Genomic DNA, 24,966 nt, shown 5'->3' with positions numbered 1-24,966 from the left:
GTTGAAACTCTGTGGCTAAACCTTACAAACACACCTATTTCTAGCTATTTTTATAATATATGTCAGTAATTCAGGAATAGAGAAAAAGATACTCCGAGATAAAGGGTCAGAGGTGTATAGCAAGAAAGTGGACATCCTTGTGTTTCAGATATGTATATAGAAAGGGTACTCTTAAGTGAAGATACAAACCCCATTAGTATTAAAGGGACTGCAAGTCCTGTGGGTCTTGATTTAGCCAAGGACCGCTCCACAAGACACAAAAAGAAGCTAAGAGCTACTGTTTTGCTCTTTTGTTGTCAACGACTGGCATTCACGAGTTCATTAAGCTTTTTTATCTTATTTATTTTTTGGCTGCGTTGGGTCGTCGTTGCTGCAAGCAGGCTTTCTCTAGTTGCGACGGGCTACTCTTCGCTGCGGTGCACGGGCTTCTCATTGCAGTGGCTTCTCTCCTTGCAGAGCATGGGCTCTAGGCGAGCGGGCTTCAGTAGGTCCGAGGCATGTGGGATCTTCCCGCTGCAGGAATCGAACCCGTGTCCCCTGCCTTGGCAGGCAGATTCTTAACCACTGTGCCACCAGGGAAGTCCCTCTTTCTTTTTTTTTTTTTTTTTTTCTAATTTAGGCTACTATGTCACATTTGCATATACATTTAGTATTATTTAGTAAAGAGCACAATTTTGAAATAAAATTAATTGAATAAATGCAGGGACCCTTTAAACAGTTTTCTTTTCAACTTTATGAATGTCATCTACTACAGTCTTTAACATTTTTAATTTTTAAAAGTCTAGTCATTAGACCATTACCTCTATATGGGCTGTGTATACATAATCAGAACACATATTTTCTCATAATAATTAGCATTTGTTTGTTAACAATCATAATTGTGTTTTCCCGTTATTATTTACTATTATCATAGTGCCAGAGGGATGAACCACATATAGGAACCTGAGAAGAAGGAAGACTGCCCAAAGGGCCTGCTGTCCACTGTCCACGGACTCTAGGGGCTATTAATTATTTATCTACTTTGCAAAGTTAATAAATAGGAATGTCTTTTTGCCCTTTATTCCCCAGATGAATTTAACCAAATGAGAGATGGGTGTGTGTGTGCGCGCAGCATCTACAGTCTGAGAATATAAGAGGTGCAGGTAATGGGAAAGAAGGAGATGTTTAAAAAGCAAATAGGGCTTCCCTGGTGGCACAGTGGTTGAGGGTCCGCCTGCCGATGCAGGGGACACGGGTTCGTGCCCCGGTCCGGGAGGGTCCCACATGCCGCGGAGCCGCTGAGCCTGCGCGCCCGGAGCCTGTGCTCCGCAACGGGAGAGGTTACAACAGTGAGAGGCCCACGTACCGCAAAAAAAAAAAAAAAAAGCAAATATATTTAATGTCATCAACTATACACAACACTGCTTCCTCTGGCATTTTTTATTATGATTAATTTTCATGAATAGTTTGATTGGTTTTGAGTGTGCTTTTAAGAACATGAGTGCTTTAAAAACATGATACTTATTAATACCAAAAAAAGCAAAATCCAAATAACCCTTATTGACACTTAAAAAATACTTACATATGGGCTTCCCTGGTGGTGCAGTGGTTGGGAGTCCGCCTGCCGATGCAGGGGACGCGGGTTCATGCCCCGGTCCGGGAAGATCCCACATGCCGCGGAGCGGCTGGGCCCGTGAGCCATGGCTGCTGGGCCTGCGCGTCCGGAGCCTGTGCTCCGCAGCGGGAGAGGCCACAGCGGTGAGAGGCCCGCGTACTGCAGAAAAAAAAAAAAAAAAAAAAAAAAAAAAAAAAAAAAAACCTTACATATAGTTAGAAAATGCAAACCCTGCAGAAAAGTATCAAATGGAAAAATAGGAACCTCCCTCCTCAACCACCGAAGTCCTTCCACCCAAAGGTAAACCACTGTCTTATGCTCCTCTATCCTACCAGAAAAAAATGTATGTGTATATATTCATTTATTTACCCAAATGAATTACATTATGCATACTTCCGTTATAGGCATCTTTTACTTTATATTTCTTGATACTACTTCCACAACACCACATGGTGATGACCCCATTCTTTTTGCTCCTACAAACAGTGCTGCAGTGAATATCTCTGCACACACAGTGAACATCTTTGCACACCCATCTTAGTGTTACATGCGTTTTGTTACAGTGCAGCAAGAACAAGCTACTCCAAGCAGTCTAACCCAGCTGTGTGGCGGGAAAAGAACAATCTAGTTTTCTTGGAGAAAAGGACGGTATTCAGCTTAGAGGACAGTGAATACTTCCACCTGTTCACTTCTGAATATAAGGCTCCTGTCTCTGCACTTAGATCCACCCAGTGTGCCACCCCTTCTCCCCTCACAGGAGGACACTAGATTCTTGTGGCATGAGTGGAATGTTTGTAGAAGGGGGAAAATAAGCAAGCACTGGAGAGACATATATGGAACAGTGGGTAAAACTGCCAGGTAACTGTGCCCTTCACTCTACTACATAGGTATTGGAAACTCCCCGTCCATGGAAGACCAATATAAAGACAATATTCAGACTTGTCTGGCTAGAGGTACACAGGAACACAGTTGAGTGGCAGAGTTGGGGTTAATAAGTGACTAGAGTCCACAGCTCAGACATATGAGTAATTATAAAATCTTCTTATATCTTTGAACTTCATTGCCTCAAATCCTTTTTGAAATGATGGAGGATTTAAGTTATATTTTGAAACCTTTCAAGATAGTCTTTTCCCAACGATCTGTTATATTTGATATGTCATTTGACTCACAGATCAATTCTCTGAGGCAGGTAGGCCAGTGCCATTATCCCCACTTCATTCATGAAATGAGTGCAGGGCAGCGAAGTTAAATGACTTGCCCAATGTCAATCAGCTGACTAATTGTTTGTTCCCCAAACAAAGAAAAGCTAGGAATGAAGCTAGAAATGTAAACACAAATATGTCCCTCTCCAGGGATACCTGAGATTCTGAAAACTACCTCTTCAAATAGAAATTGAATAAATTGAATAATATTGATGATGCTAAGTACCAGGTTGAGACACCAAACTTAAAACTTGACAGAAGAACAATAGTCTCTTCTAGTTTTTTTACAAAGTCTTTTGAGAAAATTTGGTTTCATGTTTTATTATAAACACCTATACTATCTCAGCTTTTTTTAATATAGTAGCTTTTAATTTTTACAGCTAAGACACTGCCGTGGACAGAACTTGTGATTTGTCATTTAGATATCTAACACCAATTTCCTGAGTTGCCTTTTTGTCAGTCAGGAATGTCCTAGATGAGTGTTTTGGAAACTTTTTTGAGAATGGCCTACAGAAGAGATATATTGTACTTTGTAAAGCATAGATATATATCTGCCATTGAAACAGAACTTCCACAAAATAATAATGACCTTTCCTATGGGTGACTGACTTGGATGTTTTCTACTCTTTCTCACTTTTCCATTTCATTTTTTTAAATTGTAATCATGACCAATACACTGATTTCATGACTCACAGATAGGTCAGGACCCACAATCTAAAAGCACTGGCTTAGACGAACAATACACAGATCCTACCTCAAAGAATTTATACTCTAGTTGGGAGATGCATATGTGCATAACTCACAGATATCTTGTAGTTGGAAAGTCTTTAGACATCAATTAGTTCAACTACCTACTCTGTAATATCCCTGAAAGCCTTTGCTTGAATATCTCTAGGACAATAAGTTGCCTCTTATTTGGAAGCTAGCACAGGCTTGGTCATATAAAGATTTGGTAAAATAGCACAGAAACAAGATAAATGAATCAAATACCTGAATATATATTCAATTTTTTCCCCCCTAAAAGACAGCTTGGACCTTTATTCATAAATGCATCTCAGTTTTTTCCAGGATGAGGGTGAAAAGGGGAAGGCAAATCAGGGGGACAGCAATCTAGAAAGGCTCCTCTCTGATAACTTGAAGAAGGGGTTTTACCAAGTTAAAAAACATTGCAAGGGCTTCCCTGGTGGCGCAGTGGTTGAGAGTCCGCCTGCCAATACAGGGGACACAGGTTCGTGCCCCGGTCCGGGAGGATCCCACATGCCGCGGAGTGGCTGGGCCCGTGAGCCATGGCCGCTGAGCCTGTGCATCCAGAGCATGTGCTCCGCAGCGGGAGGGGCCACAGCGGTGAGAGGCCTGCGTACCACAAAGAAAAAAAAATATATTGCAAGCAGACTTCAATATTGGAAGGTTAAATAAATGATCCTCAGAAGGAGGGCAAGGAGGCTGGAAGTCAGGAAAGGCTCCCCCGAGGAGGTGAGAAAGGAGCCAAGTCTTGGATCAGAAGGATGAAGAGAAGGTAGGAGGTATGGTCAGACGCAGAAGAAATGAGCCCAGCACATTTGGGGGACAGCAGTGAAGGGTTCAGAAAGGGGGTAGGAAAAGACAAAGTCAAAGAGAAAGATTGAGGTCAATCTACAGAGAGCAAGATAAACTCTGGATTGTATTCTCTAGGTAATACAGTGTTACTGAAGGTTTCTGAGTGTATGTAGAGTGGTATTTCAGAATTATGCATCTGCAATGGACTTGAAACCTGGCTCTAAAAAAATCCAGAGTTCAGACAACAGAGTCTCCAGCTGTACTTTAGAGAAAAATGTGTGCACACGTGGACTTCATAAATTCAGAATTCTAGTAACAGCAGTCTCGGTCTCATAAAATATAGAAAAGCTGGGGTATATATATTGAGTTTAGACACCAGTTGAGACCAGTTTCTTTTGCCTTTCATCCTTTACTTTTGTTCATGAAGTGTAAGCCGTGTCTGTGGCTACCAGTAAGTCATTGTTTCCTTTATGAAAGCTACAGATTTTATTCAGAAGCTTGTCCTCAGCACTGCTATGGGCCTCATAAATTATTACAAACGACTTTGCAAAATTTAATTTTGTATAAACAATAACAACGCTTTTAATAAGAAGTCTAAAGTTAACGAACAAACAGGGATCTCTGAAGTGTTAACTATCTAGTAATTCAGGCTCCTCTGGATATGGTGGCAGTGCCCTACGAAACTTAGCTAGAACTCAGGTCTCTTTCAGGTGAATAATAAAATTGAATGTGAGTCACCTTAAAATTACACTGCCACCTGGAAGCACATTTAAGAGATGAGACTAAAAGCTAAATCTCTGTCAGATCTTGCAGTGGTCTTCCTCTCCCTTCCTCTAGCCTGTGGATCAGTAAAGCTCAGGATTCTTTAATAATTTCTCATAAGCATTATTTTTTAAATTATTTTTCTAAATTTGAAAAGTAACCAAAGACCTCAAAGTTACTTTGAGCTATAAAATTTGCAATTTCAGAGCTATAAGATGCATTAGGGACTTCCCTGGCGGTCCAGTGGTTGGGACTTCGCCCTCCAATGCAGGGGGTACGGGTTCGATCCCTGGTCGGGAAGTTAAGATCCCACATGCCTCGAGGCCAAAAAAAAGCCACAAAACGTAAACCAGAAGCAATATTGTAAAAAATTCACTAAAGACTTTTAAAATGGTCCACATCAAAAAAAAAATCTTCAAAAAAAAGATGCATTAGTTGAGTCCATGTTTTTCCACAGGAAAACTTCTTCAGAGAAAGATTGTTTAAATTTCTGAGAAAATGTCTGTACATATCGGTGTATATGCTATCGACCACACACCGGTAAATAATTGTTTGGGGTAATGGAGACTATTCACCAATGATCAAGATTCAGCCCAGCTCTTCCTTGCCGCTTTTCTACATCCACATAAACGAGTAAATTACAGCGACGCTGAAGCCTCACAGTTCACCTTAAACATTGCAAGCCTGGATCTCAAGTTGAGTATGAATTCTCCTTAAGGTGCATGTTTTGGAGGCAACAGCTCAGTCTGTATTACTGCTGCCTAAACTGGGCAGTGACTCAAGAGGCAGCTGGAAGGAGGTGCTGGGCAATAGCTAAAAAAAGAGTGAAAGCCCCTCAGCAAAGTCCCGCCTCACTACACCCACAGTCTTTTTCTGACTCCTTGGCCCCATCAGATATTGCTCTTATCCATTATCCCACCTTCCTGGGGTAGAGCACAGAGTCTCCTAGGCTCATCATCTCAAACCTCCTGCGATGGCCCGGGCACGACAACTGTGTGTGGCACTTGGCTGTGGAAGTTCGAGTTCTTCACACTCAAACGAAGAGCTGGTCAGTCCTGGTTACCATTAAGTGAGTCGACAAGGACTGCCACAGCCCTGTGCCTGGGAGTTCTCGTGACAAAACCTCGCCACCTGCTCGACCCCATCCTCGGCCAGGGATGGAAATCTGCAGTCCCTCCGCACGCCTGGCGTTTCTAGGTCACCCTGGGGTCCACACGCACACACTCGCGCACGCGATCGCCGCCCTCTTGTGCACGCCCGGCTTCGGAGGGACGGAACAAACTTACTTCTCGCCGACGCAGCCCAGCCAGGGCGCTGGGGGCGAGACCTAGCCGGCCAGGCCGGAGCTCCGGGGTGGATCGGGTCGGGTCGGGTCGGGGTCGGGGTCAGCCCCAGCCGGCCCGCCGGCCTCCCTCCCCTCGCGCCCAACCGGCCCCCGGCGCACGTGCCGGGTGACAGGCCCCCTATAGGTTCCATACCTGCCACCGGAAGTGAGTGAGGAGGGCAGTATAGGCATTTCCTGTGACGCGAGCGCCTGGACTCCATTAGGCAGCAGCTGGGGGAAGAATCAACACACCAGGGAGCAGAGCGGAGCGGACCCGAGGACAGAGGCGGCAGCTGCCTCCGCTGCCGCCCGCCGCCGCCGCCGCCACCGCCGGGGCTCAGCCCAGCGGCGGGCCCCACGCCCCCGCAGCCGCCCCGCGGCGCCCCCCGGCCCGACCCCCGGGCCGCGCACCCCGAGCTGCCTCCGGGAGGGGGGGGGGAAAGGGCCCGGATCCTCCTTCTCCCCCTCCTCCTCTCCCTCCTCCTCCCCCTCATCTCACCCCTTACCCTGACCCCTCCCCGGCCCCCCCTCACCCCGACCCTCTCCCCGGCCCCCGCCTCCCCTCCCCCGCCTCGCCCCACCGGCTTCCCACCACGGCCTCTCTCGGCGAGGAAACTCTGGCCTCCGCTTCCTCCTCCTCCGACTCGGACACCGGCGGAGCCTCCCCGCCCCCGCGGAAGAAACCCCGAGCCTCGGCGGCGGAGGGAGCAGGAGAGCCCGGGGCTTCGGCAGGCAGAGCAGGCCTCTCCCCTCCGTCCTCGTCGTCCTCGTCCTCGTCGTCGTCGTCCTCCTCCTCCTCCTCCGTGGTGGTAGTGGTGGGACTCCCCCCGGCTGCCCCTTCCGCCGCCGCTGCCGTCCCCCACCGAAGTAGCGGCCACAGCCTGGTCAGCGGCAGCATCATGCAGGCCAACGGGGCAGGAGGAGGAGGAGGAGGCGGCGGCGGCGGCGGCGGAGGAGGAGGAGGGGGCGGCGGGGGCCAGGGACAGACCCAGGAACTCGCCTGCCTGTCGGCCCAGAACGGGGAGTCGTCCCCCTCGTCGTCGTCGTCCGCGGGGGACCTGGCCCACGCCAATGGGCTCCTGCCTTCCGCCCCCTCCGCCGCCAGCAACAATAGCAACAGCCTGAATGTCAATAACGGGGTCCCCGGCGGGGCCGCCGCCGCAGCCTCCGCCACCGTTGCAGCTGCCTCCGCCACCACCGCCGCCTCCTCTTCCTTGGCCACCCCAGAACTGGGCAGCAGCCTCAAGAAGAAGAAGCGGCTCTCCCAATCAGATGAGGATGTCATTAGGCTAATAGGACAGCACTTGAATGGCTTAGGGCTCAAGTAAGTATCCCTTCCAGGCAGCTGGTGTGGACAGACCGAGGGACGGAAGCTGGCGGGAGGGGAGGGCGGGGGGTGGCTGGAAAGAGCTCAGGCAAAGGGAGAATTACTGCTGGGCCCAGGATACAGGAGGACGCAGCTCAGACAGGCTGACCGGGGAGGAGGAGCCCACCTGCAGGGAAATAAGGGGAAATCAATCAGTCTGACAAATTGTGTGGTTGGGGGTTGGGCAGGGGGCGTAGAAACCCAAAGAGTCACCCCTCCCCGTACACCTTCAGAGCGTAATTGTCTGTCAATAAAGACAGATGCGGGAGTGTGTCTGTGTGTGTGTTGGGGGAAGGGTGGATTAGAGCTGGTGGAAATAATGAACCTTGGAGGATTTGTTTTTCAAGGGTACCTCAGAGGCATCTTTGTGGGACACCTCCCCCCCGCCCCCAGCCATGACAGACAACCCAGGCAAACTACCAATCAGGAAAGACAATCACTTACAAGTGTTATGGGAACTGAGGGGCTGGGATAATTTGGAAGGAGGCTGCTGAATAAATCTGATGGGAATAATGGAGTAAGTTACCATGTTGATGTCATTTAAAGGCCCTTGTGTGTGTACAAGAGGCCTGCCACTAACTTGTCTGAAATCCCACTGTAATACCAAGAAGGCGACTGCCTCTGAAAAAGGGACATCTGATCTGGTGAATCATTTATTTTCAAATACAATTTAGATGACCTTGTGTACCTAAAGTAGGGTGAAGGTAGACGACCTTGGCCCCAAACCCCCGTTTTGTATACACACAAAGGAAAACCAGGGGTGGTGGAAAGTAGGATTGGTGGGAGTGCCGTGGAGCTTGATGGAGGATGAAGCAGAACCAGAGAGAATTAAGACTAGAGAACAACATGCAACAGTTTCCAGCTTCAAAGCATAGATTAAAATAAGCTCTTAGTATATTTTGGATTTATAGATTTGTTCTGGGGAGAGGGAGAAAAGAGCACTTTTTAAAAGTGACATAAGTATTTTGATTCTCAGGCAGATTATTGCACTGTTTTTTGCTGAAAAATAAATGGAGCTGAATAAGAAAGCATTGAAACATAAGCAAATATGTAAGACTGTTAAAGATTCTTAGATATCAAAATATCTGATGGAAGAAACCACATGTGGTGAATCGTTTAAGCTCTGAAAGAAGTATATCGAAGGAAGATTTCACTTTGTTCCCTAAGGAAAAGCATTTCCTAAATGCTAACAGAACATATTACTGAGACAAGAAGCAAGCTGACAGCAGCAGGAGGAAATAACTCGTGACTGTTTGGAACCTACACCATAGTAAATTTGCTATTTTTAGTATAGAGAGAAAGCGAATGATTTTTTGATGCTGGATTTATTTCAGTTTTAAAGATTGACCTATTAGAATTTCTTTGCAAACATAATATCTGGATGTAAGGCTTTTACCTAATACAGGTCATCTCCATCACCTTGTATGTAACTAACAGTTTTTATCTTTCCAAATGTAGTAACGTGATTAGTATGTAGATCATGGTTTTTCACTTTTTTTAACCGGTTTGTTAGAACACATTTTTAGAAATTTTATACTTCATTAAAGACATTAAATGGAAAAGGAGGAAGAATTTATTTTGATTCTGGTTTCAAGAACGTTTTTGACTTGACTAGATGTAAACCTAGGTGGCAGTTTAAAAATCAAGTTTGTTTAGCCAAGCACATCAAAGCTATTTATTTCTTTTTCCTTCATCATGAGGTTAGCTTAAGAACTTTTGCAACTGTTTTCATAGACAGTAGTTTATTTGGAAGAGTAAACCCTAAAGTTGGTCAGGTCTTTTTTACACTGTATCTCTCCTGCAGCCAGACTGTTGATCTCCTCATGCAAGAGTCAGGATGTCGTTTAGAACATCCTTCTGCTACCAAATTCCGAAATCATGTCATGGAAGGAGACTGGGATAAGGTAAAGTAGGGCATATAGAGCTGTGTAACTGCTGCTAAAATTGTATATTTGATGTGCATTTTGTGACATTTCTGTTTTTCTCTTATACCAATTTTTGCAGGCAGAAAATGACCTGAATGAACTAAAGCCTTTAGTGCATTCTCCTCATGCTATTGTGGTAAGAGGCGCACTTGAAATCTCTCAAACGTTGTTGGGAATAATTGTGGTAAATACACTTTTGTTCTTAGTTTCACATTTATGCTTATTTTAGTAGGTTATTGATAACTCTAGGCTTCTGCCTCTTATAAAAGATAAGGCCTTAACTTTCAAATAATTAAACTTGTAAACTAGGATGAGTGTTGATGTTTTAAAGTTTGAGTTTTATACTTTTAAAATCATGTTTAGTAAATGTGTCCTTTGAACCTTTGAGTTTATAAATTAAGCTTTTGCTAAATTATGTTGAAAGATCTTTATGCTTTTGGTACTGTTAATAGGAGTTTAATATTTATAGAATCAGGAATAAATTATACTTTTATTATTTAAAATACTGAATGTGCTGGTAAAGAAAACATGTTTGGGTGTATATATATCCATATAGCCTTAAGTAGCTGACACATTCATTATCTTTTTTTAAAACAAATCTTTGGGAATTGTAGTTAATTCAAACCAGCTCCATTGGTGTGCTCACCATTTTCCATTCTTGCATTCCAGTTGTGTGAATTGACAGTGTCCAAGTTTGTATAATAGATATCACTCTGGTGGAGGTTTAGTATGCAAATTTGACCATTGGGCTCTGCTTACCGGCCTTATTTCCTGACAAGATCAGTTTAGTAGTTTAATCTGTTAGCCTCTTTCATAAATCTTAATGAATCTTTTATACTAATAGGCTTTAATTCTTCAGTAGATGTTGGTGAGGGAGAGGAGGGGATGAGTTTTTCCTAAGTCCTTGTGATTGGAAACCATGAAGAATCAGCTGCTGGCTGCTGGCTTTTTAACTTCTAGCTGATTCATTTGTTGTCAAAAGCAGTTTCCTGTCTGGTGGGGGAGGGACAGAAGGCAAATAGGAAGTGAAGTAGGGAAATCAGCTGTTTGTTAAATATTAGTAAATGCCTGTTACATTTTGATTTTTTTTTTAATTGGGTCAAACATTAATCTTTCTGCCTTTGTGTATAGACCTAATAGACTCTCCTGTTTCAGTTTTGGGGTTTTTTTTAAAAAAATCTTAATTACAAGAGTTTTCAAATTCTTAATATAATTGTTTACAAAAATATCCTAGAGAATGGACTTCAGGTGAATTAAAGGAGCAACCAATATGAACAAATACGGATTCAGTTAAATTGACGCTCTAGTGTTTTGTGGGTGGTTTTTTTTTTCCGTAAATACTAAAATTTTTAACTTATTATCAGGCATCTGATTCAATAGTAACTCATGGAATAATCAGTTCCATGGTAAATTTTTAAAATGAAAACACAGAAGTTAAACATCTATATTCAAAAGGATTGCAAATTTTCTAGTAATTAAATTTTCCCCAACCCATATGTTTGGGTTTTTAAAAAAAAAAAAAAAAACCTAAGTAAATTTTTATTGGGCAGTTTTTTGTAAATTGTTAGCCCTGACAGAATGGAAGGTGACCCTAATATAAAGACAATTACAAGGCCAAAATAAGAATTGGGTTTCCTTTCCCACTGGACAAGTTAACAGTGCTTATATGGTGACAGTAGAGAACTTGCCCATGGACTATTTTAAAATAAGTGTGTGATTTCTTGGAGGATCATTATCCTTTTTTAAGCTTCATCCAAATTATATCTGTAATTTAGCAGTAAAAATTATTAATTAGGCACACTTTTTTTCTTATTTGTTTATAGTAATTTGAGGCTTGTGTATTGGGTTTAGATTATAACTATCTCATTAGAAATCGTCTTTGTAGATAATAAGGAGGAATCCTTTCTTTGTACAGCCTGTTCAGTCTGTAGAACATTCTAGGATCTAATAAGAGATGAAGATTAAATCTCTGGCTGAGCCTCACACCATCAAACTGTTTAGGTATTTATACACAGAAAGGGATTCCAACTTTATCTCACTTTAAACATTAATGAATCAATTGCTTTTAAAGATTCAGGTCAGCATTTTTTCACCTGTGTTTAGATTTACTCCTCTCCCCCACTCCATCTCCAGAAGATAATCTAATGTAAACGTAAATTTGTCATAATACCTTAGAAGACAACTATTTGGCTTTTGTTTAACATAATTATTTTAATTGTATGCCCAGACACATTTGATAACTTAGTCTAGACTAAAGTTGTATTTTCTTTTTTAAACCTGAATGTTTCTATTGACCCAATCCACTCCCCCCTTTCAACCCCCGTTATTTTTAAATGGTTTCTAGTCAAATGATACTAGGAATAGCAGAATTTTTTCCAGAGTTTCTGGAAGCTGAGCTTATGAATCAACATATTTTAGTTTGGGTTCAGATATTCTTAGCCATGTCTGGGGAATTTGGGTGGGTATTTGAGATCAATAACAAAACTTTTATATGTCTAAAAATGTCTGATTCTTATTTTAATAGAATAGAAACATGCTTAACAAAAGTGTTCAAATATTGATCTACAGAAATTTACTAGTATATTTTAAAGTCAAATAGGGAGGAGTTTTGAAAACCATGGTTTAAATATAATTCATTTCTACTTTCCTCTGAGTCATGATTTAATTGCTATAACTTGGTTATAACCTTATCTCAGAGCTGGTCAGAACCACTGCTAAGTTAGCTAGGAGCTAACTGCCCTTGATAACCAGACTTCCTGTGTATCATAACTTCTGAGTTTCAGAGCTTCACATTGAGTTCAGTATAATTATATGGGAGGAAACAGTAAATCCAAATATTGGGTAGGGTGATGGGGGACAACAGCAGGATTTACCACGTGCACTATCTATCTTTCAAACTATCCTACCTAGTCACTTACCAATTTCAAGTTTTTATCAGATAGTAAAAGAGAAAAAATTACTGCTAGGCCCAAAGATGCTGAAACATTTTTCAGAGATCAGGAATGATCTCTTACAGAGGTCTAGTTAGGAGTTGGGGAAGGATACAAAGGAGAGTTTATTATCTCAACCTGTTTTCTTTTTTTCTTCATTTAAGAAGTTCATGATCTTTCAAAAAAAAAAAAAACCATAGTAAAGCCCTGTCCCCACCTCAGCAAACTTCAGTTTTGCCTGATTCTTTAAATTTTTTCAGTACATAATTAACGTCTTTTGTGACAGATGTTCATTTTCTTGAAACTGTATTTACATTTTTGTGCTTTAAATTTGGGGAAGTAAAATATAGCTTTACTTTCTCCATCTTTATCATATGTGTCAAATACTTGAATTGAACTGATCTTTAGGAGAATAAACAGTTTCTCAACCAAATCTCTAGCTATTCTTGGCCAGTAGCTTATTAGTTGCCATGCACACTACCAGGAATTGGTATCTGTTTGAGGGTATTCTTTGTCTTAATCTGGATAAAATGACTCATAGGGAAATGTTCTTGCGCTGCTTTTATAGCATTCCATGTATATACAGAAATACGTGTGTATATTGGCTTCTCTCAAAGTTTTACTCTGCGTTCCTCTTCTCTCCTGCCCTGCCTTTGCTCCATAGAAAGAGAGTAACATGTTCTAGTAGGATCTTGATGGGAAAGTAAGGGGGAAATAGGAAATAGCAACTAGGGCACTGTCCCTACACACGTTGGAATGGGGAAGGTGGCGTGCATAGGACTTAATGATTGATACCCCCAAAGTTAAGACTTGCCCTGAATAAAAACAGACAGAATTTTCCCCCAGATTCCCAATTATTAAGAAAATTCAGTGAAGAAATTAAATACACATGCTGCCAATGGCATTTAAACAGAAAAATTCTGCAACTAAATGATACTCAAGTTTGATTCAAAAATCCTAGGTAAAGTGAAACTCTTAACATTATATTGATAAATGGAAGTATATGAACTCTTCATAAAGAGTTGAAGTTTTTTCAGAAGATAAAATGGTGAGAATATCCATAATAACTTTGAATATTTGATTTTTAGATTTTGTTCTATTTAGTCTTTTGTTTTTTGTCACCTGATGGACTTTAAAGTATTTTTTTTATTTGACATCTAGAGTTTAACGTTAGGTTACATGTGCAGTAACGTGTTTTCAGGGCATCTCGGTAACCTATTTCCGAAACATTCATTAGTAAATCTAACTTTACGTGTAAAATTTGTTAAGTGTAATTTTTCTAGTTATAGGAGCTTACCTCATAGTTTGAAATTTTTTCTTTTGTTCTTTAGCTATCGATTTAAGATTCGATTATTACCAAACATAAGCAATGTATCTTGTAAAAGATGTATTTAAATGTATGCCTAACTTACATGGGAGGGTTTGTTTGGTTTACTTTCTCTAGAAACGATTTTTATAAGCTTGTAGGTTATGCCTGCCTCCCCAATACTCCCTAAAAGAAAATCTTACAGAGCAATTCGTTATACTCTTAATTTTGTGAATAAATGATAATTTCTCCACACCATTTTTGACAGCAGTTTATTTTTAATGTCTTTTAAAGTAAGCATCTTAATGAAGAAGAAAAGGCTGTCATTTGGGGTTTTCTTTTGAATGCATTTGGAATCTTTACCTCTATGTTCCTTGGAATCTCTAAGTATGACTAACATTTCCTGTCTACTAAATTTTCTACCTGCATCAGTTGACTTGCTCAAGTGCCACAAGTAACAGATTTGATAAATGAGTCCCTCCAAGCAGTGGTCTTTAATTAGGTTTAAGGTTTAAAAGAAATTGCAAGCTTAATATTCGTAAAAGCTCTTTTGTCTAGCAAAAAGCTGCTAAAACTGCGATGATCACTTTCAAGTCAAAAGTAAAGTAACAGAGTAAAGGAACATTAAAAGTATTAAAGCTGTACACATTTCAGAAAAAAACTAAATGTGAAAGGGCTTCACAATAAGCTGGAAATGGTTTGTCCTTTTGGGGGAGAAGAGTTGATAATAATTGTGCTTCATAGTGAAATGCATCAAGATAGTTACCAATACACAAAGACCTTTGAGTTCAACCTTCGATTGTTCAACCTTCGATGGCATCCCTTTATTGCCACCTAGAGACAGTGAGTCCATCAAGCTCATGCTTGTCCACTTTAGTCATAGGAAACTCAGTACTTTGCACACCAGCCTGTAATCCAGTTGCTGGACACCTTTTCTTACCTTTGATAAGCCAAAATATGACACTTTGTAACTTTGACCCAGTGGCTCCAGTTCTGCTTTCTGGTCTACTTAGTCCTTCTTTCACATTGTGGCCTTTAAGTAATTCCTCCATTAACTGGTTTTTCTGCTGTCTTTTTAAAACTTGTTGCATGAAACCCCCCAACAGCCATTATAGAAGTCAGACTTTTTAAAAAGCAAATTTAGAATACTTGGAATAGTTCTAGCTTTTCACGCAAGAAGTAAAATTCTAGGTGAATGTTTTGAGGGCAGAATTAATTTTCTCCTGTGTTGATGCCTTGGTCACTAATGATCTTTTCTAATTTGAGATTATTTGTTCAAAGCAGACTTTTATTAATATGTGAAATGGAGCAATAGGGTCACATTTAATCTGCTGTGACCCTATTAAATCAAAATATTTTGAGTCTTTTTAAAACTTTATAACAATTATTTTTAAAGGGCATAGTAGAATGGTTTCTACTGTTCTGTTTAGGCACAAACATTTTCTGAAACTTCCATCAACTTTTTTCCCCTGACTGCTGCTTTCTGTCATGTCAGAGGATGAAGTTTTTGCTGCTGCAGCAGAAGTACCTGGAATACCTGGAGGATGGCAAGGTCCTGGAGGCACTTCAAGTTCTACGCTGTGAATTGACGCCACTGAAATACAATACAGAGCGCATTCATGTTCTTAGTGGGTAAGAAAGCTCAGTTCTTAGCTCCAGGTTGAGGAAGGAGCTATTTTTATCAAGGTTACCATTCCAAAGTTGCATTTCTTTTAATATTTTCCCAAGATGTGAGTATTGCTAAATTCTTGGGTAATATTTGTCTGGGTAATTTCACTTATGTGTGTACAAACTATTTTTGTCATCCTAGGAAGCTTTCCATATTGAAATAGAGAGATGCTTAAGTGGGTGAAGGGAGAAGAAATATGTATTAACAGTGAAATGCCATTTCATGATCTTCTATAAAAGCCCTGTGGCATAATCTTCTATTAAAAAAAAAGCAATAAAGTTTCTAGTGTTGATGCATACAGACATTTTTTTTTTTAACATATACTTGTCATGTACCAGGTCCTTGCTAAGCGTTTCATAGACACAATCTCATTTTATCCTCGTGTCGATCCCTTAAATGTTAGAGTGCCCAAACCCTTGGTTTTGGACCTCCCTCCCTTCTCTGTCTACACACACCTTCTAGGTGATCTCATTCTATACTATGCCTTCACATACCATCTACATGCCAGTGGCTCTTAAACTTACCCTCTCATCTGAACTCAAAGTGTATATACCTGATAGCCTACTTGACAGTCTCCATTTGGATGTCTAAAAGGTATCTCAAAGTTACGTGTTGAGAACAGAAATGCTTAATTCCCATTGTCCCTCCACCCACCCAGCCCTCACAAACCTGCTCCTCCTCTCGTTTTCCTCATCTTCGTAAACGGTGAGACCTTCTACCCACTTCTTCCAACAAAACACTTAAACCTCATCCTTGCATTTTTATCTTTTAACTGTGACAAGTATTGTTCACGTAAGGAAATGGCCCAGAAATGACAAGATGTCGAATTGACATGGTTTCTTCCTCTTAGTCCAGTGTCCTTTGAGTTATACCACATGACTTCCCATAAACAGACACGCGTTTGAAACCTTAGGGTATAATGTGTATTTTCAAAAGGGAGCAGAGCAACCATGGGTAACTTTTGGAAAATTCTAAAAGTAAACAATTTTTCGTAAAATTGATAATAACTCCCCAAAAGTTATTTTGGAAGCCAAATTTTTGCATTGTCCAACTTCTTTTATAGGGTTTTGTGAGTGTAATTACTTACATATTAAAAAGTAAGTTCTCATCAGCTAAGGCACTATATATTTAGTAAACAGCAAGAGAACAAGTAGTTCTGCTGTTGGGTAAGAGGCTATTACATTATTTAGATGCTAAATGTAATATGCTAAATGCAATATGCAGTTAAGAAAAGGAGGTGGTGATACTCAAGTTAACTGAGAGGTTTCTGATACTTACATGACCATTTATCAAGCTCTACCTATATACCAGGTAGTAGACCAAGTACTTCATATACTCCCTCTTATTTAATCCTCACTACCCTACTTAATACCCTTGTTACAAATGAGAAGAACAGATTGTCTGAGACCAGAGTACTAGGCGAAATAGCAGGAGAGTTACTTGCCAGGTCTAATCTCCAGGTTTGAATAATTCTTTCACTTCTTTTACTTTTAAAGCCTGTTCTTCTGAGAAGAGCCAGAACCAGGTCAGGGTCACACTTCCAGCAGGGGGCCCTCATGTATTCTCCAGAATCCATGAATTTAGCATTTATGCCTCCTTCGGCACATATAGTGAGTAATAAAACAGTTCCCAAATATTCTGCTTTGGGATCTCAGTACCTTTCACAAGATGACACAAGGATGATTATCCAATTATACCATTTCTTGAGTGGCATTTATGAAAAACTTTTGAAGGTATGTTGTTTTTGTTTAGTTAACTGAGTATGAGTATCTTTGAAGGTTTTTTTTTTTTTAGTTTCGTTTTGTTTATTGAGGAGCAGTTAGGTTAGCATACTGGTTAAGAGAAAGTTCTGCAGCTACAATGCCTGGGTTCATTTTCTACTTTGCTGCTTAACCCTAAGCCAGCTACTTAAGCTTTCTTTTTCCTCATTTGTAAAAATAGAATAATAGTGTTTACTTCATACAGGATTGTTATGAACATAAAACGAACTAATATATGTTGAGTGCTTAGTTAAGAACAGAGCCTGGCACCCAATAAGAGCTACATATGTATAATGATACATAACAGTAAATATAAGGAAGCATTTTGTTAATAGATAGCATAACAATAATATCTACTATTCTATTGTTATATTCAGGTGCCAGGTTGTATTAATGAATTGGGTCCACTGTAGAAATTTCTTCCTGATTTATATTTCTTAGTAAGAACTAGATATCCAAAGTATAATCAGTACTTTTCAATTATGTTTAATTCAGAGAAAAGGGTTTGATATTTGGTGCTTTCTCCTGTCATATTTTTAGGTATCTGATGTGTAGCCATGCAGAAGACCTACGTGCAAAAGCGGAATGGGAAGGCAAAGGAACAGCTTCACGATCCAAACTGTTGGACAAACTTCAGAGTAAGAGTCTTGAATTTTGATGTTTCTGTATTTTCTCTTAGAAATGATACTACGAATCAATTAGGAAGACTTGTGTCTAGACATACTCTTATCAAGTGGTTATGTAAGAGGAGTGAGGGGGAATCCATTAAGAGGCCCTTTATTTATTTATTTTTTTGATAGGTCTTTATTTTTTTTTAAACACCTTAATTGGCATATAATTGCTTTACATTTTTATGTTAGTTTCTGCTTTTTAGCAAAGTGAATCAGCTATACATATACTTATATCCCCACATCCCCTCTCTCTTGCGTCTCCCTCGCACCCTCCCTATCCCACCCCTCTAGGTGGTCACAAAGCACCGAGCTAATCTCCCTGTGCCATGCGGCTGCTTCCCACTAGCTATCTATTTTATGTTTGGTAGTGTATATATGTCAGTGTAAGAGGCCCTTTAAACCAGAGACTTCAAATTCCACCATGGAGTCTAAGAAGCTAACTTCAGGAGTCAGTAACAGGATGCTGGTCCCAGAGCAAGTCTCCTTTCATTTCTTTTATGTAGTGATGCTCCGCTTAAGATTCTGTTTAGGGGAGAAATGCTGTGGTTAGAGAAAAAAACATGTAAACCACAGCTTTAAGCCACAAGTGTTTTAGATAGAGGGAGACTTCGTTTTATTGCTCTTCACTTTATTGCGCTTCGCAGATAACTGCAGTTTTTACAAATTAAAGGTTTGTGGCAACCCTGAGTTGTCAAATGATAGTTAGCATTTTTTAGCAATAAAGTATTTTTTAATTAAGGCTTGTACATTTTTTTTAGACATAATGCTGTTTCACACTTAACACACTACAATGTAGTGTAAACACAGCTTTTATATGCACTGGGAAACCAAAAAAATACTTGTAACTCGCTTTGTTGTGATGTTCCCTTTATTGCGGTGGTCTAGAACTGAACCCACAGTATCTCCGAGGTATGCCTGTTTGTTGTTGATTTCAACAGTAAGGCACAGATTTCTTTAGGTAAAATGTTTTACCCTCCTTCCAAATATTTTATATAACTTCCAAATTAGAGTAGGGGTTTCATTTTTGCCACATCTTTATAATGAAAGACCCTCTTTCCCTCTCTGGTTATACCATATTCTGTGTTTTCATGTTGAGGTGGGAGTGGAGATCCTAAGAATCAGAAGACCATGTGGTTGTGGAGGTGTAAGCCTTGAAGGATTGGAATAGATAGGTATCTATAATCAAAACTCCAGTTATATTCCCTTAATTTTCACACTGTCCTTGGCATTAGAAGCAATTTGATGGGACCTGGAACTTGTTCCAACATTTTGGCCCGCTCTTCGTTAAGTGGGTATTTTTCCTATACTTGCAGTGATGCTTCATCTCCCTCTGGGACACAGTTATCTCTAGATTTTCTTTTCATCATCAGTGCCCTTTTATTTTTTGCTGAGTTGTTGTTGTTGTTCTAGGGGATCCACATGCAAATTAAAGCCCTCCTGCCCAAGTGTATGCCATTCTAGTGGCAACCTAGCTGTAGGTGCTGACAGATATTCATGAAGCTTACATGTTATGTCGCCCAGAACTGCTCTATTTAAGGGCATGGTATTATTACAGTAAGGGCAAGTACAGCAGAAGATGAGTCAGATGTCCTAAATAAAAGTAAACTGTTTTGTTTTTTTAATTTTAATTTTTATTTCTCTTTTTAAAAATATCTTCTATTAAAGCCTATTTACCACCATCAGTGATGCTTCCTCCACGGCGTTTACAAACTCTCCTGCGGCAGGCGGTGGAACTACAAAGGGATCGGTGCCTATATCACAATACGAAACTTGATAATAATCTAGATTCTGTGTCTCTGCTTATAGATCATGTTTGTAGTAGGTAAGAGAAAAACTTTTTACATTCTAAAGTAGGCTAACCTTTTATGGTCTCACTTATGAACTTTATTAAAATGTTTTTTTAGAGTTTTATCCTGTCACCATAAAACAATTCATGTTTGCTTTAGCATTCACAAGTACAGCTAGAACTCTTGAAGTTGACAATTAAGAGAAATTTGTATATGTTTATATAGGAAACCAGTCCTTGAGAACTGAAGCTGCAAAGCCTGTTTTGCCTTTATTTGCCTGTGGGTTTGGTTGGTCATTTTCTATATCTGGCCATTTTTTTAAGAATTTGTAAGTGATACTGTATAAGAATGCCAGTGATTGAAGTGTTTACTGTCCTTGGATGTCGGAGATCACTTAGTGATTTTTTTTTTTTTCCTGGACATTATGGCTGTTTTAACTATAGCCCAGATTATTTTCTGCTCGTAAAGGTCATGGAAATACTTTTTTCATAATGAAAGTTCTGCTTTTTAGTTGAAAGTGACCTTTCAACTAGACATGTTTAGAGCAACAGGTACTAACTTTCTGGTTTGGGTTTTATCATACCTACCCATCTACATAATTTGACTTTGAAGAATTCGGGCTTCACTTTCCATGTTAGGAGTGTTTTGAGTAAAAAAGTCCCTACTATTTGAACAATGATCTCCAAAATTTCAGCAGAGCTTTAATTTTTAAGATACTGAAAAACAAATTGTGAAATCTTTCAAACTCCAGGAAGAAAATTATTTGGGTCTGGTGAACCAGACATAACAGCTGCAGTGCACATGCTCAGTTTCTTTTATCAAATATCCTCAGAGAACTACTGAAAATAACATGCATAGGAAGAACAAAAATGTATAAGTATGAGAGCTTTGGAAAAACAAGGAATTTCTGAATAACTACAAAACTCATATGTGTGCATACATGCACTGCGATTTAAGATCATCGTTTACTTGGGCATAAACTACTTTTAAATGTAGTTGGATTCTCACTTCACCCTCCCCCATTGCAATTTAAAAAATAGTGATAATTGAACTATTGGCCATAAATTACTTAAGTCTTAGTTATCTTAAAGTATTGGATAATTACGTGGTGTACTTAAAGAAAGTGATTAGAGATCTTTTTTCCTTTATCCCTTGTTATTCTTTAACATTGTTCTCTGATTTGCTTAAGAGAATTTTTAACTCTTTTCATTTAAGTTGAATAGAGGTAGGAGGAGATAATAGATTAAAAGGCTATCTGGTTTCATATTTTATAGCTCCTTTAGGGAATTTGAGATCAATGTTAAAATTAAGGTGATTGTGAACCCGAATTTTTTTTGGTTCATGAATTTATTGGTGGTGGAATACATTGAAAGGTATATATGGTAGACTTCATGGTTCAGGAGGTGTCAGTAAGCTGAGAGCTTGCCTTCCTGTTTGGAAACTGCAATGTTATGAGCACATGACCTACATTTTTCTTAAGTGCTTTAATTTCTATACCAGTACCTGTGAAAGTAAATGATGGACAGTATTTAGTCTGACTTTTTCCAACCCTCAGATCAGGGATCAAACTCCTATAAACCTGCATAGAAAGCACTCTGAAGTGTTACGTAAGAATGAAAGAGTTCTTGCTCCTCAGAAATAACCATTGACGATTGGAAGGTCTTCCCTATAATCTTCTAAAAACAAAACAAAACTTTGATTCTGTGCTCTTCCTGGTTATTACTGCCCATGCCCCCCCCCCCCCCCCGCCGTAGAGCTAACTTCCTAAAATAGTTGCCTTCCTTACTACTTCTTCACCTTTCAGATCTCTGTAGTATTAGGGTTTACGCAGCCAACACAACACCAGAACTGTTCCTAATGTTGATAAAGAACAACATCTTTATTAAATCCAATGGCTACTTTCCAACCTACATCTTAGCATTTCTATAGCATTTGACTGCTTTGCCGTGAAGCTTTTCCTTTTTCCAGACTCGGTTTTACTCCTGGCTACTCCTCCAGGAAAGAGGCTCCTCCGCTTTCCCTGTCCCTTTAATAAGTTTGTGTTCCAGAACTATGTTTCTTTTCTCACCCTACTCTTCCTGTTTAGGTTATACTTACATGATTCTAATGACCCCTAGGTCTGGGCTAGAGCTACAGAACTATCTCCTAAGCCTTAGACCTTAATACGACAATGTGGATATTACTCAAGTACCGTAAGTGCAACATCTCAAACAAGAATTTCCCTCTCCTCTCACTTATCCCTGCAAAGTCTGTTTTTCCTATTGAATTCCCTCTCTCAGTGAAAGGCTTCCATCTACCCAGTTTCTCCAAGGAGTCAGCCTTGACTTTTCACTCTGGGGAGACACTAAGTGGGGAGATAGATGTCAGGCACTAACTAAGTCAGTATATATAGTCTTTAGAGTGAGTTGTGCCCTTTATTGCTGAACTGGGAAAATAGAACCTAAATTTTATGTAATTGCTGGTGTTCCTGACTCATCTGAATGTCTTCAAAATAAAAGTTGATATTTTTTATTGTTTGTTTTATTCCCTTTTAGAAACTACATTTTAGCACTGAAACTAGAAAACTGTATTTTCGGAATTAAATCTTAGCATTTAAATCTAAATACCGGCCTTCTTTAATCTCTGGAGAATAAAGAATTGATTATGAAAATATGAACTATAACTTTTTTTTATCTTGATCAGCACTGAAGAAATTTCATTAGATTGTATATTATTTATATTTTTCACAATTCATGCATACATATTTTTGGTGAAATTTGATCAGTAAGGGACAGGAATTTTCTTGTTAAGTAATTCTGTGGGATTTTTTCCACCAGCAAACGGTGGAAGAATATTTCCACAGATAGCTGCTTATAAGTATTATTTTTTAGTAAAGGATCATAAAATATTTATAGAGTGTTAAGATTTATAAAATGTTAAGGTTTAAAATGCTTGATTAAAATGCTACTTTTCTTCAGTTTGATTTGGGAAGGTACTGATATTTTTAACAAATCTTAAAATTTTAAATTTACTTGAAAACAAAGACATAGCCTTTTAATAAACTAGGGGTTGTCAATTAGTCTTTTTAAAAGATTATTTAAGTAATAATAAAATAATGACAATTTAAATACCACCTTGACATTCAGATACAACTGACTGTCAATAATCTGGTTGCCTTGCACCCTGTAATTTTGATTATGAATCATTCCTTCCTTAAGAACATTTTGCTGCTCTGATTTTAGATATATCTTCATTCATGATCGACTTTAGCCATTTGAATTATTGTGTATTTTATACCTAGATATAAAGTGTTTCTCACTGAATAAATATTAACTATTACCCATAGGAGGGGGAAAAATCATTTTTGATTTAGAAGTACTTATTTGATTGAAATTTTATCCAGCAGTGTCTTGAAAAATATGATTTGAAAAATGATATTTGGAAAGAAAACTGACCCTGGAGTCAGCCATAGGTTTATAATCCTAGTTCAATTATTTATCAGTTTTATATATGTTAAGTTACTTGCTCTCCTTGAGCCTCCTGAAAATGGGGCTATTACTTGCCTTGCAAGGTAGTTTTGAGAATTAACGCTACTGTGTGTAAAGCATGTAGCGCAGTCCTTGGCATCTAATAGGTGCTTAATAAATGTAAACTGGAATTGACTATGTTTCAGTTCAGATATAGACTAATATTTTAATATTAAAGCAATTTATAGTTAGTCTAAACGTTTAAAGCAGTCTCCAAGTAGCCAACTGCTAAGGTACATTACCATGTGTGCCAGATAAAGAATGTTAATTTAATTTACATATTGCCAGTCAGGCTGGTGAATTGACAGAATATGTTCTTAAATTATAGATTGGTTGGGGGAAAAAAATAGAGAAGACCATTTTTTTAAAACAGACTTAGAAGTTACCCATTAACGTTTAAGTAACTTTTTTACAATACCGATCTGTACTGTCCCAACAGTAGCCATTAATTACATGTAGCCATTTAAATGTAAAGGAAAAGTCATTCAAATTAAAATTAAATGAAAAAAATCTAAGTTCCTCAAGTGTGCTAGCCACCTTTCAAGTGCTCACTAGCCACATACAGGTAGGGTTATCAGATTGGACAGTACAGTTATATAACGTGGGTATTATCACAGAAAGCTCTATTGGACAGTCCTGATGTAGAAACTGGAAAAGGATAGAATGGTTTTTAAAAGTGAGTGCTTAATGAGAATAGTCATTCTTAGGATAACTTTATCCTCTTTAACTTAGGAAAGTTAATCATAGAATTCTTTACCCTTAATGTATAAAAACTGCAACTTACAAAGTACTGGCTAAGCGTCAGACTCAGTCTAAATGCTTTACATTCATTATCTCATCCTTGTAAAAGGAATTCTATAACGCAGGTACCCTTGTCTGTCTTTATTTTATGGCTGGAAAAATTGAGATTTAGAGAGATTAAATAAGTTCCCAGAATCACAGCTAGTAAGTGGCCAGGATTTGAACCTAAGTCTCTCAGACTCTACTGCTCCCATTCTTAAGGCTTTACTCTTGACCACTACAGCCTCTACCATGTATTGCTCTTCTCCTGTGCTGTCCCCAAAGTAATACTGGTAATCACTTTTGAATAGCTGTTACATTCCAGCAACTTCAGATGTGTTTCTCATCCTTATAGGAACCCTAAGAACCTTGTTACGTATATATTCATCTCATTTTATAGATGAGAGAACTGAGACTCAGAGGAGTTAAATGACTTGGCAAAGATAATAAAGCTTGTGACCCAAAATTGTCTGGCTACAGTGCCTGTTCTGTTTGTTATGCCAAGTTGCTTTTATATAAATGAAAATGTACATTATTTCTTCTAGAACAACCTGATGCCAGCCCACTTATACAGACAAACATGAAGCCCTGGTTGTTAATTTTTATTTATATGAACTGACTTAATCAGACCAAAAATTCTCTTTAATCTTGAGGGCGGGGGGAAAGGATAAATTGTAAATTGAAGCAGACTTTAGGTTACTGATTTCCCCTGAGATTGCCTGACTAATGTTATAATATTTTCTTTTTCAATATAACCAATATAAACGTGATTCTTAGGATTTACAAATGCATTCATATTTTATTTTGAAAGTTTTTGATCTTCAAAGAAGTTTCATCAGTTGTTTAAC

The 24,966-nt window shown here is 39.3% G+C and overlaps 1 protein-coding gene across 2 annotated transcripts in view; it reads left to right on the top strand.

Annotated features, from left to right (window-relative positions):
- The first annotated feature begins 6,938 nt into the window (after positions 1-6,938).
- The window catches only part of WDR26 (WD repeat domain 26), a 42,894-nt gene continuing 24,866 nt past the window's right edge, over positions 6,939-24,966 (top strand). Inside the window, exons 1-6 of one of the 2 annotated variants that reach the window (XM_082659986.1) lie at positions 6,939-7,742; positions 9,589-9,688; positions 9,789-9,893; positions 15,441-15,577; positions 17,915-18,012; positions 19,711-19,867. In XM_082659986.1, coding sequence (XP_082516112.1) covers positions 7,318-7,742; positions 9,589-9,688; positions 9,789-9,893; positions 15,441-15,577; positions 17,915-18,012; positions 19,711-19,867 — 1,022 coding nt within the window. In that variant the 5' untranslated portion in view covers positions 6,939-7,317. The remainder of the gene's footprint in view (positions 7,743-9,588; positions 9,689-9,788; positions 9,894-15,440; positions 15,578-17,914; positions 18,013-19,710; positions 19,868-24,966) is intronic. The other variant, XM_082659985.1, reaches the window with a different exon arrangement.

The sequence above is a fragment of the Grampus griseus genome, assembly GCF_964374135.1.
Source record: "Grampus griseus genome assembly, chromosome: 1".
Classification (NCBI taxonomy): Eukaryota; Metazoa; Chordata; class Mammalia; order Artiodactyla; family Delphinidae; genus Grampus; species Grampus griseus.
This window is presented reverse-complemented; position numbering and strand designations above follow the sequence as displayed.